Source organism: Cricetulus griseus, chromosome 4, assembly GCF_003668045.3.
Source record: "Cricetulus griseus strain 17A/GY chromosome 4, alternate assembly CriGri-PICRH-1.0, whole genome shotgun sequence".
NCBI lineage: Eukaryota > Metazoa > Chordata > Mammalia > Rodentia > Cricetidae > Cricetulus > Cricetulus griseus.
In genome coordinates, this window is record NC_048597.1 from 51,438,390 (window position 1) to 51,450,655 (window position 12,266).

General features: G+C 46.8%; 1 protein-coding gene across 1 annotated transcript in view; it reads left to right on the top strand.

The window, feature by feature from the left end:
• The first annotated feature begins 2,032 nt into the window (after positions 1–2,032).
• Arhgap31 (Rho GTPase activating protein 31) overlaps positions 2,033–12,266 on the top strand; it is a 114,131-nt gene continuing 103,897 nt past the window's right edge. Inside the window, exon 1 of the mRNA XM_027412681.2 lies at positions 2,033–2,991. Within this exon, the coding sequence (XP_027268482.1) occupies positions 2,892–2,991 (100 nt within the window). The 5' untranslated portion in view covers positions 2,033–2,891. The remainder of the gene's footprint in view (positions 2,992–12,266) is intronic.

Consider the following 12,266-nt stretch of genomic DNA (forward strand, 5'->3'; position numbering starts at 1 on the left):
TAGATTTATGGGCAAACTAGGTAAAGAAGAGGTTGTAACCATAGGTGATACTAAAACCTATTGATACTGGTTGTCCAGCTTCTATTTACTAACGGTGGGGAAGATTTGGGTAGTCATTAGTCCTTAGTAGGTACAAGTAAGGTAGTCGTAAGCAACCACAGGACTTTTTAGTGCTGGGTCTTAGTAAGCAAAAATACTTTTCCAGTAAATTCATAACTTATCACCAGATAGTTTACTTATTCCTTCGGTGAACATTCCTACCCTATCACCATATAACCTCGAATCCTAGGAAATCCGCAGTACAACGGAAGAACCCTTTGGGATCCAAATCTGATCACACACACACACACACACACACACACACACACACAACACACAGTTATAGTTATGGTCCTACAAAAGAATCTACTTAAAGTAAGGAAGAAGAGAGGGGAAAAAAATAAGACACCGAAAGTCTTTGCTGAAGCACTAAGCAAAGGTTAACAGTTCCACAAAGAGATGCTTCTCTAGATATAAAAGGAGAAATAAGCCATTATGTTAAATAATCCAAACAGCTTACAGGATGCTTGGGGATTACTGCTCTGGCTGTTAGAAACAGAGTCATTGATAGATTTTGAGCAAGCAAGTGTACGAACAACAGCAGCGCTTAGGAGAACCCATCAGGCTTCTAATACGTGGGATGGGTGAGGTGAGAGGAGCTTGGATGCAGAAAAGGTGGGGTGGGTATTCTAATGACTGAGGAGTATGTGATGGCTACCAAGGAGGCCTGACTATGGAGAACCCCAACCGGGAGGCATTGTGAAGGACTCATGCTTTGGGGGCTGGACTAGCTTGGAAGGAGGAGGAGAGAGAACAATGAGTCAGTGGTTACTTGAGGATGTCTCATCAGGAGGACTGAGCCAGGGCTGGTGTCATTGAGAGAAATGGGATATGGAAATAAGGAGAGCCTGAGTACTGGGCACAAACTCAAGTAGCTCCAGAGACCAGGCTGGAAGACAAGCAGAGGAAACTACAAACTAGAAGGGCCATCTCTAATAGGTGCTGTTGTGTCTTAGCATCCACAGTCTTTGCTATGTGAGAACAACTTGTGGTAAAACCAGAGCTTCCATTTTATAGGAGACGACAGAAATCCACATTTCTCATGGAGAAGCACCTTATAATATTAGCTACTAATATTTTAAAAACATGACAAGTTCCTAACACACACACACACACATCTGTAGGCCAGATTTGGTAGGCTGGCTATCAGGTTATGTCCCAACATAGGAAAAGATCAGAGTTCAAAGTTCATAAATCATCATGATGAAACGTAAGTGACTTTAAAGGGAATCCATAACTAAAATGTTACTATAATGCTTTTGCCATCTTTATGAATATCCCTACCCTTCAAGCCTATATATGGATTTGCATGTATACAGGAAGTTTAATCTAATCTTCATATTGTTAAGGCACAAGACTTTGAGTGTTCAGTGTGTGTTGAGTACACAGAAGTCCAGGAATTCCAACTAAGCGAAGGAAAAACATGCCCTCCTCAAAGTACGCACTTCAAGTTTTAAAACAACCTGGAAGACTTCTCTCTGCATGATGGCAAAATGACAGAGGCCCCCTTAAATCCTGGGTTTTCCGCTCAAATCTCTTGCATTTAGCAAGGTTGGCGTGTGTGTGTGTGTGTGTGTGTGTGTGTGTGTGTGTGTGTGTGTGTGTGTGTGTGTACTTGAATTTGTTACTAGAAATATAATGTGTGTGAACTTGAATTTGTAACTAGAAATATAATGTGTGTGTGTGTGTGTGTGTGTCTGTGTGTGTGTGTGTGTGTGTGTCTGTGTGTGTGTCTGTGTGTGTCTGAACTTGAATTTGTAACTAGAAATATAACTTCCTGGGCAGTGGTTACAAAGTTGCACCTCTCTAGCCGGAGGGTATCCTAACCTCAGCGTGGGAGAGGAGACGTCTGGGCTTCAGGGACCTCAGACCCTGGCTCCGAGAGAGATGGGAGTGGCCAACGAAAAGGCTCTGCTGGTCAGGTTTCTGGAATCCCAGTCTTTGTTAATGTCACTATACTTGTGTCTGAGGAGGAGAAAGGCAGGCACTGAAATAGAAAGTCTCAGGACTGGGATGACAAGGAGGACAACTTCGTGAGCACCCATCCCGCGCCCTCCCAGCAGAGCTGGGTACCGCCTCCTGCGCTGTGCGGAGCCGGGCTGGCGGCAGGAAGCGGGCGAGTGGCCGCGGGTCCTCGAGAGGACGATTTCCTTCGGGCGGCCCTGAGCGATCTCTGGACTCGCAGACCGGCCTCGGTCGAGCACTATCTCTCCCCCAGCCCGCGTGGCTCAACCCACCCACTTACTTCCTTCGACTGCACACACACACACACACACACACCACACACACACACACACACACACACACACACACTCACACTCACACACACTCACACACACTCAGAGCTGCCAAAAATTTCCAACCTCCGCCCCCCTCCCGAGCTGACTTCCTTCCAGCGCTTCCTGAGCTGGACGATCCTGGGATTTGTAAGACAGGAAAAAAGGGACGGCGCGAGGGCGGGCGAGGGGACGGGATGCTCTCTGTTCGCGGTCCCCCAGCGGTCTGAAGGCAGAGCGCGGGCCTAGGGCGGAGCACACTCAGAGCCCCGGGGCGGTCCCCTCGCCGCCGCGCCCCGGCCCCTGCTCCTCGCAAGGCTCAGCGGAGAAGAGCCGGGAAACACCGCGGGAGCCCGAGTAGGGAGGTGACACCCGCCCGGGGCGGTGCACGGCCCGATCTGCGCGCCCATGCCGACCCGCGGAACCGCTCTGCCCCGGTGACCCGACCCCGAAACCCTCGTCAGCGGTGCGGAGCAGAGAGAGGAGACGGAGGGGCAGCCTCTGTGGGACTAACTCATGAAGAACAAGGGTGCCAAGCAGAAGCTGAAACGAAAGGGAGCCGCTAGTGCGTTTGGATGTGACCTGACAGAGTATCTGGAAAGCTCGGGACAGGATGGTAATGTACCCCCTCCCCCTTTTTGTTTAAGAGCTATGGATTCTCTTGGGGTGTGTTGGATGCAGTTCACAAGTTAATGTCTTCCAGGCTCGTGCGTTCACTGTACTTAAAAAAAAAAAAAAAAAAAGTACGATTCTTAAACACAACCCGGCCACCCGGGCGTTCAGGAGCTGTGCCTGTCCTTCCAACGTGTCATAGGAGTGGTTGATGAGTGGTGGTGTAGCTGTGACGGTAACCCGCCATTCCTGAGATTGACCCCCGCCCCCGTGAGGCTCTGATCTTAAACTTTGGGTGTTGGAAAGGAAAGATTGGGGACAGGGGGAGGGTGTGACTGACTTGTGGAGCCGTCATCAGTAGGTTTCTCTGGATGTGCCATTGTGCCCATCTTAAATGTCCCTCCTGTACTGTCGGGTTTCACTAGCTCACATCCTTTTTTATTAATGTGGTAGGAGGCAGTGTGGGAGGGGGTTCCTGGCTGGGGGAGTGGTTGCACAAACATTTTCTGTATTTCTGAGTTGACGCCAAAAATATAGTACCTCTCCCAACTCTGCCCACCCCACCCCCAGACCCTTAACCTCCTCTTGGCTTTCAGACCAGCATTTGGTGTGTCACACGCAAGAAGTTTGTTGTAAAAAGGTCAGAGGGCCTCGGCTTGAAAATAGTTTAGGCTATAAAGAAAAGTCATCTTGGGAAAAAAAAAAAAAAAGAGGAGCCAGCAGAGACGATTTAAACATTCGTTGTGTGGGAGAGAATGAAAACAACCTATGGTACAATAACGCCGTTGAAGGGTAAAAGTTTTTGACATAGGAAAGTTGGGGAAATTGAGCATTAAATGACTCCTTTTGTAAAGTTGACTGGTTCTGCACTTGGCCATGACATAAAAAAACAAACAAACAAACAATTTCTTTGGAAGCTTTAGAGAAAGAGAAAAGAGCCCACTACATGGGCCATGTGTTTATTTGGAGATAGGTACAAAAAAGAAAACTTGGGGCCGTGTAACTGGGCAGAATCATTCTGCCACCAGAAAAACTCATCCCCCCAAACAATTTGGCTTGTCCATTTCAAGCCTTCATCCCAGAAACAGTGCAGTGCTTTTGTTTCACTTCCCGTTTTTTGAAGACTCAGCACCCCTAGTAATTTGCAGTGGTGTGATATTCCTGTGGTACTCCGGAGTCCAGAGTCTGCTGTGTCATTAGGACAAATGGCTTAGTATTTTAGAGCTGGGAGGAACCACTGGTTTCAAAACTGCCTCTGAAATTGAGGCAAACTGAAGTCAATTCATTGAATTCTCAACAACACTCTGGAGAGGTCGTTTTGAAATAAAATCCCTTAGACTGAGCCTTTTTGAACTTGACAGAAGCCCAAGTACACATCTTAACCACTGTGGTCTGAAATTAAGGAATGAAATGTTTGTCTCCACTTGTTTTTGTTGGGGTCCTAGTGTTAACCTGTAGGTATACTGGGCATGCTCTGGGGATGCTACCTCCTGTCATGTGGGTGTTGTTCACACACACACACACACACACACACACACACACACACACACACACACACACACAGTGAGAATGCTAGCCACGCCCCATTCTTATAAAGTCATGGTTTAAGGAAGAGCCTGAAAACCCTAGGTTTCTGGGAGAGAACTTCAGGGGCACCCTTAGGCAGCTCCTCTTCCACACCTGTCTTTGTATTTTGGACTTCTGTGTGCTTCATACAGTAAAGGAGGAAGGAAACTGATGTTCAGTAGGAAAAAATAATAGAGTGCTGGTACTCTGTGCTTTCCATCCTGCGAAGGAGAGAGGAAGCTTGTCCAAGAGGAGTAAAGATACAAGGCTTGTCTATCACAAAGGATGGAGAAGATCCAGACCTCTTTCTGGCTCCTGTGTGTAAATCAACATTCTCTTTTAACGATCCTCACCCTGGTTTGAAAGCAAACAGCCATGCCACAGATGAGCATCCTTTTAAGACTGTACATACCTGAATAGAGTTTGGTTTTGAAACGAAAGGCAGCTGGCACTCTTGATCCCTACACTGTCGTTGTATGATGTGGAAGTCAGCCATGAATAATAAGTAGTTTATATAAATGATACTAAATAGAATTTCTGCCCCAACACAGCCAAAATTCAATGCTTTCCGTGTGTGTGTGTGTGTGTGTGTGTGTGTGTGTGTGTGTGTGTGTGTGTAGAATTAGTTAATAGACAAGGCCGGGATCTGACTCGGGTGAGAAAAGGTTGAGCAGGGCACTACCCTTTTGCCCATGACCTTGGAAGAGCATCTCAGAATGTTGGAGGTGGTAAATCAGAGTGGTAACCAGAAACCAGGAAGCTGAGAAGGACCTTTCAAGAACCATATCATGGTCATTGAACTTTGGGGTTAAAGGGCAGGGCACAGGACCTAGGTAGAAATGGAAGGGAAATGGGCTTCAGTTTGGGAGCAAAACAATATAGAGGAAGAACAGAGACATAAAAAAAAGAAAAGAAAAGAAAAGAAAAAAACAAGAAGATCCTGGGTTGCCGCAGGGAGCAAAGCCGCAGGCTGGAGTGGAGGACAAAGCTGGTGACACTAGCTGAGCTTGGGCCCTCTGGATATGGGGAAGCTACAGCTGTGAAGAGAGCTCTAGGGGAAAAGAGAGAGGCTGAGCACAAAGGATGGCTGTTAGCTACTTTTCTAATTCACCAGACCTAGCCTTGCTACCTCTGATTGGACAAATCAGACAGGGCAGGGTGAAAAAGTGACATTTTTTTTCAGCCTGAAGTGAATATTGCTCATGGCCAGATAGTATGATTAATCTTTGGGAAGTTGAGTTACCTTTTCTCAGGCACATACACATTGAATATACAGTTCCTGCAGGAGCCACATAGATTGACAGGTTCACACCCTGCTGTGACCATCCCCAGCAGCACAGAAGCCTGGTGTGACAATTTCCAACGTCTCCCTTCAGCCTCCAGTGCTGTGGATCAAACGGGGATTCCCCAAAGGTAGCCAAGAGTTCTAATCCTGAGCTACACCCCCAGCCTTTGGCTATTTTTCTGTCACCTGATAAGAGCACCACAGCAGGCCATAAGGTGGCTGTTAGGAACTTTTTCACTTACCCACCAGCAGACTGACTCTGTCTCAATCTGAAGTTCTTCCCCTGGAAACCTGCTAACTCTCTCCTTCTATCTGGGATTCCTTCCCTACTTCCTACTACTGGTGTAAGGAGTCTACTTTTCTCTTTCTTCTTTTTGATCACCAAATGTGGAGGTCTTTTCTTGTATCTATGTGATTAAAAAACACATCAGGTTATTGTTACCTACAGCACCAGGTATGGCACTGGTGTGAGTGAAGCCCAGAGACCGGGAATGTGTTCATGGTCATTTCCCATCTCTCTCTTATGAGCCAAGTATTCTGGGTCTTCTAATAGAGCTTGGGGATGATGGGACCAGGAGCCAGGGGACAAGTAAGAGGTGCTAGGGAGAACTGTTTTGTCCTCTGGGCTGGCCACACTTTAAGAGCTAAGACCTGATTGCCTTTCTGATCCGTCACTGCTCATTTTATTTACTCCTTGGTGAAAAATGAGACTGATCTCATATAGTGCCTTAATGGCACTCAAATGATGGTGACAGATTTTAAGCACCTGGAAAGCTTTTTAAACTATTGATGCCACTGCACATGGTAGCACACACCTGTAGTCCCAGCACTTGGGAGGTTGAGGCAGGTGGATCAAGAGTTTGAAGCTAGCCTGGGCTATATGGCCAGATCCTCAAAGGAAAAGAAAAAGGCAATGCAAGGGCCCATCTCATACCAACTTAATAAAAATCTCTCCTAGATGGTTTTGGTAAGTGGATAGGGTGAAGAGCCTGTGTGCAGTGCATGGTTTGTAGGCCACGTTCCCTGTGTGACTAGAGTCCCCTCTGAATGTTCCATAGAAAGTGTGAACCTTTTAGTTGCTGAAGATGTTTTTTTCCTCATCCTTAGCAGGCTGAAAACATGTATGTATATTAATATAAAACAAAGACTTATGTATGTGTCATAGATTTGATTTGAGAGGTGACAGAAGGTTCCTAAAAAATCACTGGCCAATGCAAATACTATAATACTGAGCTTGCTGGGAGCTTAGTAGTGTTTCGAAGGATGAGGGTGAACAGTGGGAACATCAGTTGTCGCTTCTTTTGATTTCATTTCTGAAGCTAAATAGTTCCCTCACTTTGTTTATCTATCTCCTTTATTTATTAATCCAATAAACAAAGCTCTATTCCAGCCATGTTTTAGATGCAGTGGGAAAATAAGATGGGCGTAGTCTCAGGGATGTGAACCAACCAACCTTCAGACACCAGTTGACTTTGAGGAGGCAGTTGTAGGAGAAAATGCAAAAACTTTGGTCTCCCGTTAAGTAGACAAGATACTGTTAAGTACAGACATAAACAGAGCAAGGTCATAGCAAAGAAGACAAATACTTCTCTGTTTAAGATTTAGTGCTGAGGATGTGACATCTGTCACCCCATTGATCGCCAGGGTTGATTGGCTGATCTGGCTGGCTAGGCGGGTGTCCCCTTTCTCCCTCACCGTTCCATGTGCATCCCTCCTGTCCCTCCCAAAGCTGCGCGCTCAGTCGAAGAGGACGACCTTCCCCGGAATAGAGGAGGACCAGTCTTTGGTCAAGGGTATACGAGTAGCTGCGCTCCCCTGCTAGAACCTCCAAACAAGCTCTCAATATTTAGTGCTGAATGGGGGGACAGGGGCAGTATCCTCTGCAGCTTAATCGTTATCTGGCAAATCATTTGCATGCCTTCCCCAGCTAATACCTTACCAAGAGGGTGGCAGCTATGAAAAGTTCTAGAAGCCTTCCCTAATCCAAGTCAGGGAACTTTGCTGGGAGCTTCCACTAAGACTCCTGGAACACTCCTGCCTAGAATCTCAGCTTTGCTTATTCCCAGATGACTGGCCCTGAAGAGACTTGCTTCCCACCTCTGGGCCCCAGTTTCCCCTCTTGTGAAACAGAGGTAATAGAACATATGTGAAAACATGTGGGTTAATATGGGTAATGGGTAAATCACCTGAGGACAACCACGTGGTAACCTGTTACTGTCAAAATAGCTTGGCTTTACCCTACCACAGCCACCATGAACGAAGCTTTCATGAAGCGAGGACATTCATCACACACACAGAGGGAATGGAAGCAGGGCTGCTTGCCACACTGGTAGAGATTCCAGTTGATGCAGGACCTTCTGGGAGTTGCTGAGAAGATTGTCAGTGCTCAGGCATGGAAAAGAAAAGTGTGCTTCAGTAGATCTGAAAGCCGGGTTAGGCACAAGTATCTCAAGCTAGAGGCCAGCTTGTGATACACAGCAAGTTTTTTGTGTTTTGTTTTGTTTTGTTTTGTTTTGTTTTGTTTTTAAAGACCAGAGAGCCAATTACTTCTAGGCCTCTGAAAACTGAAAGAGAAGCCAGGTCCTAGTTGGGGAGATTGGGGAGACAGAACAGGGACCTGAGGGGCTTGAGCGGAGAGAGGCATCCCTACCTGGGACTGCCAAGAGTGAAACTGGAAGAGGCAAGAGAAGGGAATAAAGGCATTAAGCCCACAGCAAACTGCCCAGCCAACCCTCAGGCCTGCAGGAACTACTTTGTTTCTGGGTATAACAAACAACCCACACAGAGAATGGAAACAGCTACTTCCACCTACCACATGGCTCCCTTCTGCAGGCTCTTCGGATCTCTGCCAAGAGCTCCTTGACCACAGGAACAGCCTTACCCTCACTTCACCCATGTCAACCCCTCTGGCAGCTTCCCAGATGCCTCCCAAGTTCAGGAAGGCCCAGTGCCATTACCTCTAAGGAAGCCCCCGACTCCCCCCCAACCCCCCTCCACCCCCCACCACCACCCCACTACCTACCTGGAGCCAGAGACCCATCTGCTAGACAGGAGAGAGCTTGTGTGTCACCCCTAGAACTGGAGCAGAAGGAGACAGACAGAGAAAGAGCACATCATACCCAAGTAGAAACGAGCTCCGGGCACCACCCAGACCGTAGTGTTGGATGTGATTGTCTATTCCCTTGATTGTGGGTTTGAGGCTAGTCAGCACTGTACACCATCTGCGGGCTAGCCTGAAAGCTTTCTTGTTAGGGAGGGAAACACTGAGAATTCCATAGTTTGTTTGACCAGGACAATTCTCAAGCCCTTGCTGGGACAATTTGTTTCCAGGGATGGCCTCTCCTTCCTGGGGTTCGATGCTGTGTGTGGCTCTGAGCAGTGGGTGGAAGAAGTGGGTGGGGCTGAAAGTTCCAAGACTCAGGCCGGGCATGGGAACCTTTAACCGCCACCCACTCTGCCACTCGATATTGTAGCTAATGTTTCTGGAAGTCGTGATTAAAACAACCTAGTCAGGGCTTCCTATTGCTCATTCCCTCCGGAGTAGACTGCCCATGCTGAGCTACCCAACTCTGGCCCAAGGGTCTCAGGACCCCACTTCCTTCTTGTGGTTCCTACAGGCCAGCCTTGAAGCCAGGAACAAGGAATGAGTTCTTTTCCCATACACTGTGGGAAACACATTTAAATCAAATGCAGCATCCCTTCCCCTACCCCCACTTCTCCTACTCTTCAAATTAATATTAGGAGTCCATGTGCCAACCAGTCCTCTTAAGTATTTCTCCCAAGGCTCCAACACAAAGGCCATGCTTGAGTTGAACTGATCTTGGGTGCCTCTCTCTCAAAAGGCTGGCCTTAAGTACTATGTAAGGCGGGTCCCCAGCCTCCTCTGCTGAACTACACTTCCCTGGATGCAACCTTAGATAAAGGTTAAAATAAGGAACTCTCCTCCACTGGAAAAAGCAGGCTGGCTTCAGTTTGCTAAGTGGTTGGAGGAGGAAGGGAGGAGAAGGGAGGGACTAGAGGAAGGTTTCTTGGAAAGAGAGAAGAGACCCAGTGTTATTTTTATCATTAGCAGGAGTGACATCTATGTTGGTTTTCTTATTTTTTTTTTTTTTGTAAGTCACTTTGTTCACTCAAGGGAGTATTTTCAACCTCCTTAAAAATTGTTTTCACCCCCACCAATTTTACAGAGGAGAACTGAGTTCTAAGAGGTTAAATCGTTCACCAAGATTATCCAGATGATAAAATGCAAGATTTAAACCCAGCTCTATAAGACACCCAAGGTTTAGACTGGAATCATATCTCCAAGAGGAGAATAATTCATAATTTTGTAGTTAAGAAATTTTATTCCTCACAAAACTAAAAGAAATATTTTGTCTTTTGCTTTGCTTTCTCCCAGCCCAAGTCAGAAATAGTCATAACAATTGGGTACCAAGAAGCACTTTGTCCTTTGCAAACTGCTTTGTAAACATCTTGTGCATGTATTTGAGAAAACACACACACACACACACACACACACACACACACACACACACACACACACGCACCTATCCAAACCCACTAGCTTTCAAGTTCTCATAGGTCCTTTCTTGCCCACTGCAGCCACAAGCCTCTTCCTTCCTTCCTTCTGAAAATACCCATGGCCTTAGAGTCAGAGGCTCCCAGTTCCTTCTCTGTTTTGCCCACTGTTCTGTGCTGTCCCTGGCTATGGGTATGCAGGTAGCAAGCTCAGCTAAGGTAGTTCATACAGACAGAGTGGGTCATGCCTGTCTCTGTGAGCCTTTGGTGAGCACATGAGCATTTTTAGTATCTATGTAGGATCTATCTTCTTATCTAGGAAGTGGGTAGTGGAGCCCTTTCAGATATCTGATGACGATGACTCTGCTCATATGCTGTATTATCAGGAATCCACTCTTTCATGATCCCATGGGGGCTTGCAGCTAGTCCTAGACAGAAAACAACCTAGGCTTTGCATGGAACACTGCAGAAACTGCCTTTTACCACCTCACTCCTTGGTGTGAACCAATTAAGTTTCTGAGATCAAGTCTCTGGCACTTTTTGTTCTAGTTCAAGCTTGGCTGGTACATCATGCTCTGGCACCACACCCATTGCTTGATGCTGGCCCAGAATGCCTTTGGAGGGGAGAGGGTTGAACGTTACTCATACCCCTGAAAAGGGACATATACCAGCTCATACTGTTACAGATGCTGGAAACAGCCAGCAGATCAGTAAGTCAACAACGCTTGGAAAGGGCCACTGCAGAAACACATATGAATATCTCTTTCCCTGGAGCTTTATGATTATACTTTTTGTTTTGTTCTGCTTTTTAAAAAACAATTTTTAGCCTGTGTGGAGGCAGGGGGTCAGTACTGAGTATGGAACCCATGACCTTGCACATGCCAGGCAAACACTGTAGGACTGACCTACACCTCCAACCTCATCCTTAGGTTTTTAATCAGAAACTACCTTGGTGGGACTACAAAATTAAAGCAACGAAGATTTAATGGAATGGTAATGCAATAGACTGTACTGCAGTGGTTCTCAACAGGGGTCACCTAAGACCATTGGGAAACACAGATATTTACACTATGACTCATAACAGTAGCAACATTACAGTTATGAAGTAGCAACGAGAACTATTTTATGGTTGGGTGTCACCACAGCATGAGGAGCTGCGTTAAACAGCCTTGGCATTAGGAAGGTTGGGAACCACTGCCCTACTGAGTTTACAAAGGTCTTGGCCTAGAGGTGATCAAAAGACAGGTATACAAAGCATAAAGAAGAGTGAGGTGAGGGCTATAGAGGATGTGTAAGCAAGGGATGTGAAGCCTCTGACTGACAGCCACTGGACAAAGGGTTATTTGTAGCTGGGAGAGTCAGTAAACAACGATCATCTGACTGTAAGGGATCGCAGAGAAATGGGGATGGGGGTGACTGGAGTCTAGAGGTGGGAAACTATGTGGCTTTGCCTGATCCTTGGGGTTGGTCACAGCCCCTGCATCCTGAGGAGATCTAAACTCTGGAAAGGCAGCTAAGAGATGGGGAAGACAGGAGCCTGTCTCCAGGGTAGGAGAGGGACTCCACCATTAGGTGAGCACACAGCAGCTGCAAGGATAGGAGTGGCCACTGGTCTGTTTGGCTGTTCCTGTGCCTGTTTCTTTCCTGGACACAGCAAAATATGCCACTTTACAGAAAGATAAGGTTTTCAAAAAATATATACGTTAACTGTGCAGCAGGTCTTAGTGGTATCCACCTATAAATCTAGAGCTCAGGATGCTGAGGTAGGAAAGATTGTAGTTTTGAGGCCAGTCTGGACTCCATGGTGAGTTTAAAGACAGCTAGGAAGCCAGCCAGGGCTAATAGAAAGACCCTACCAAAAGAAAGGAGGAGGAGGAGACGGAGAAGACAGATGACAACAAACAAACAACTAA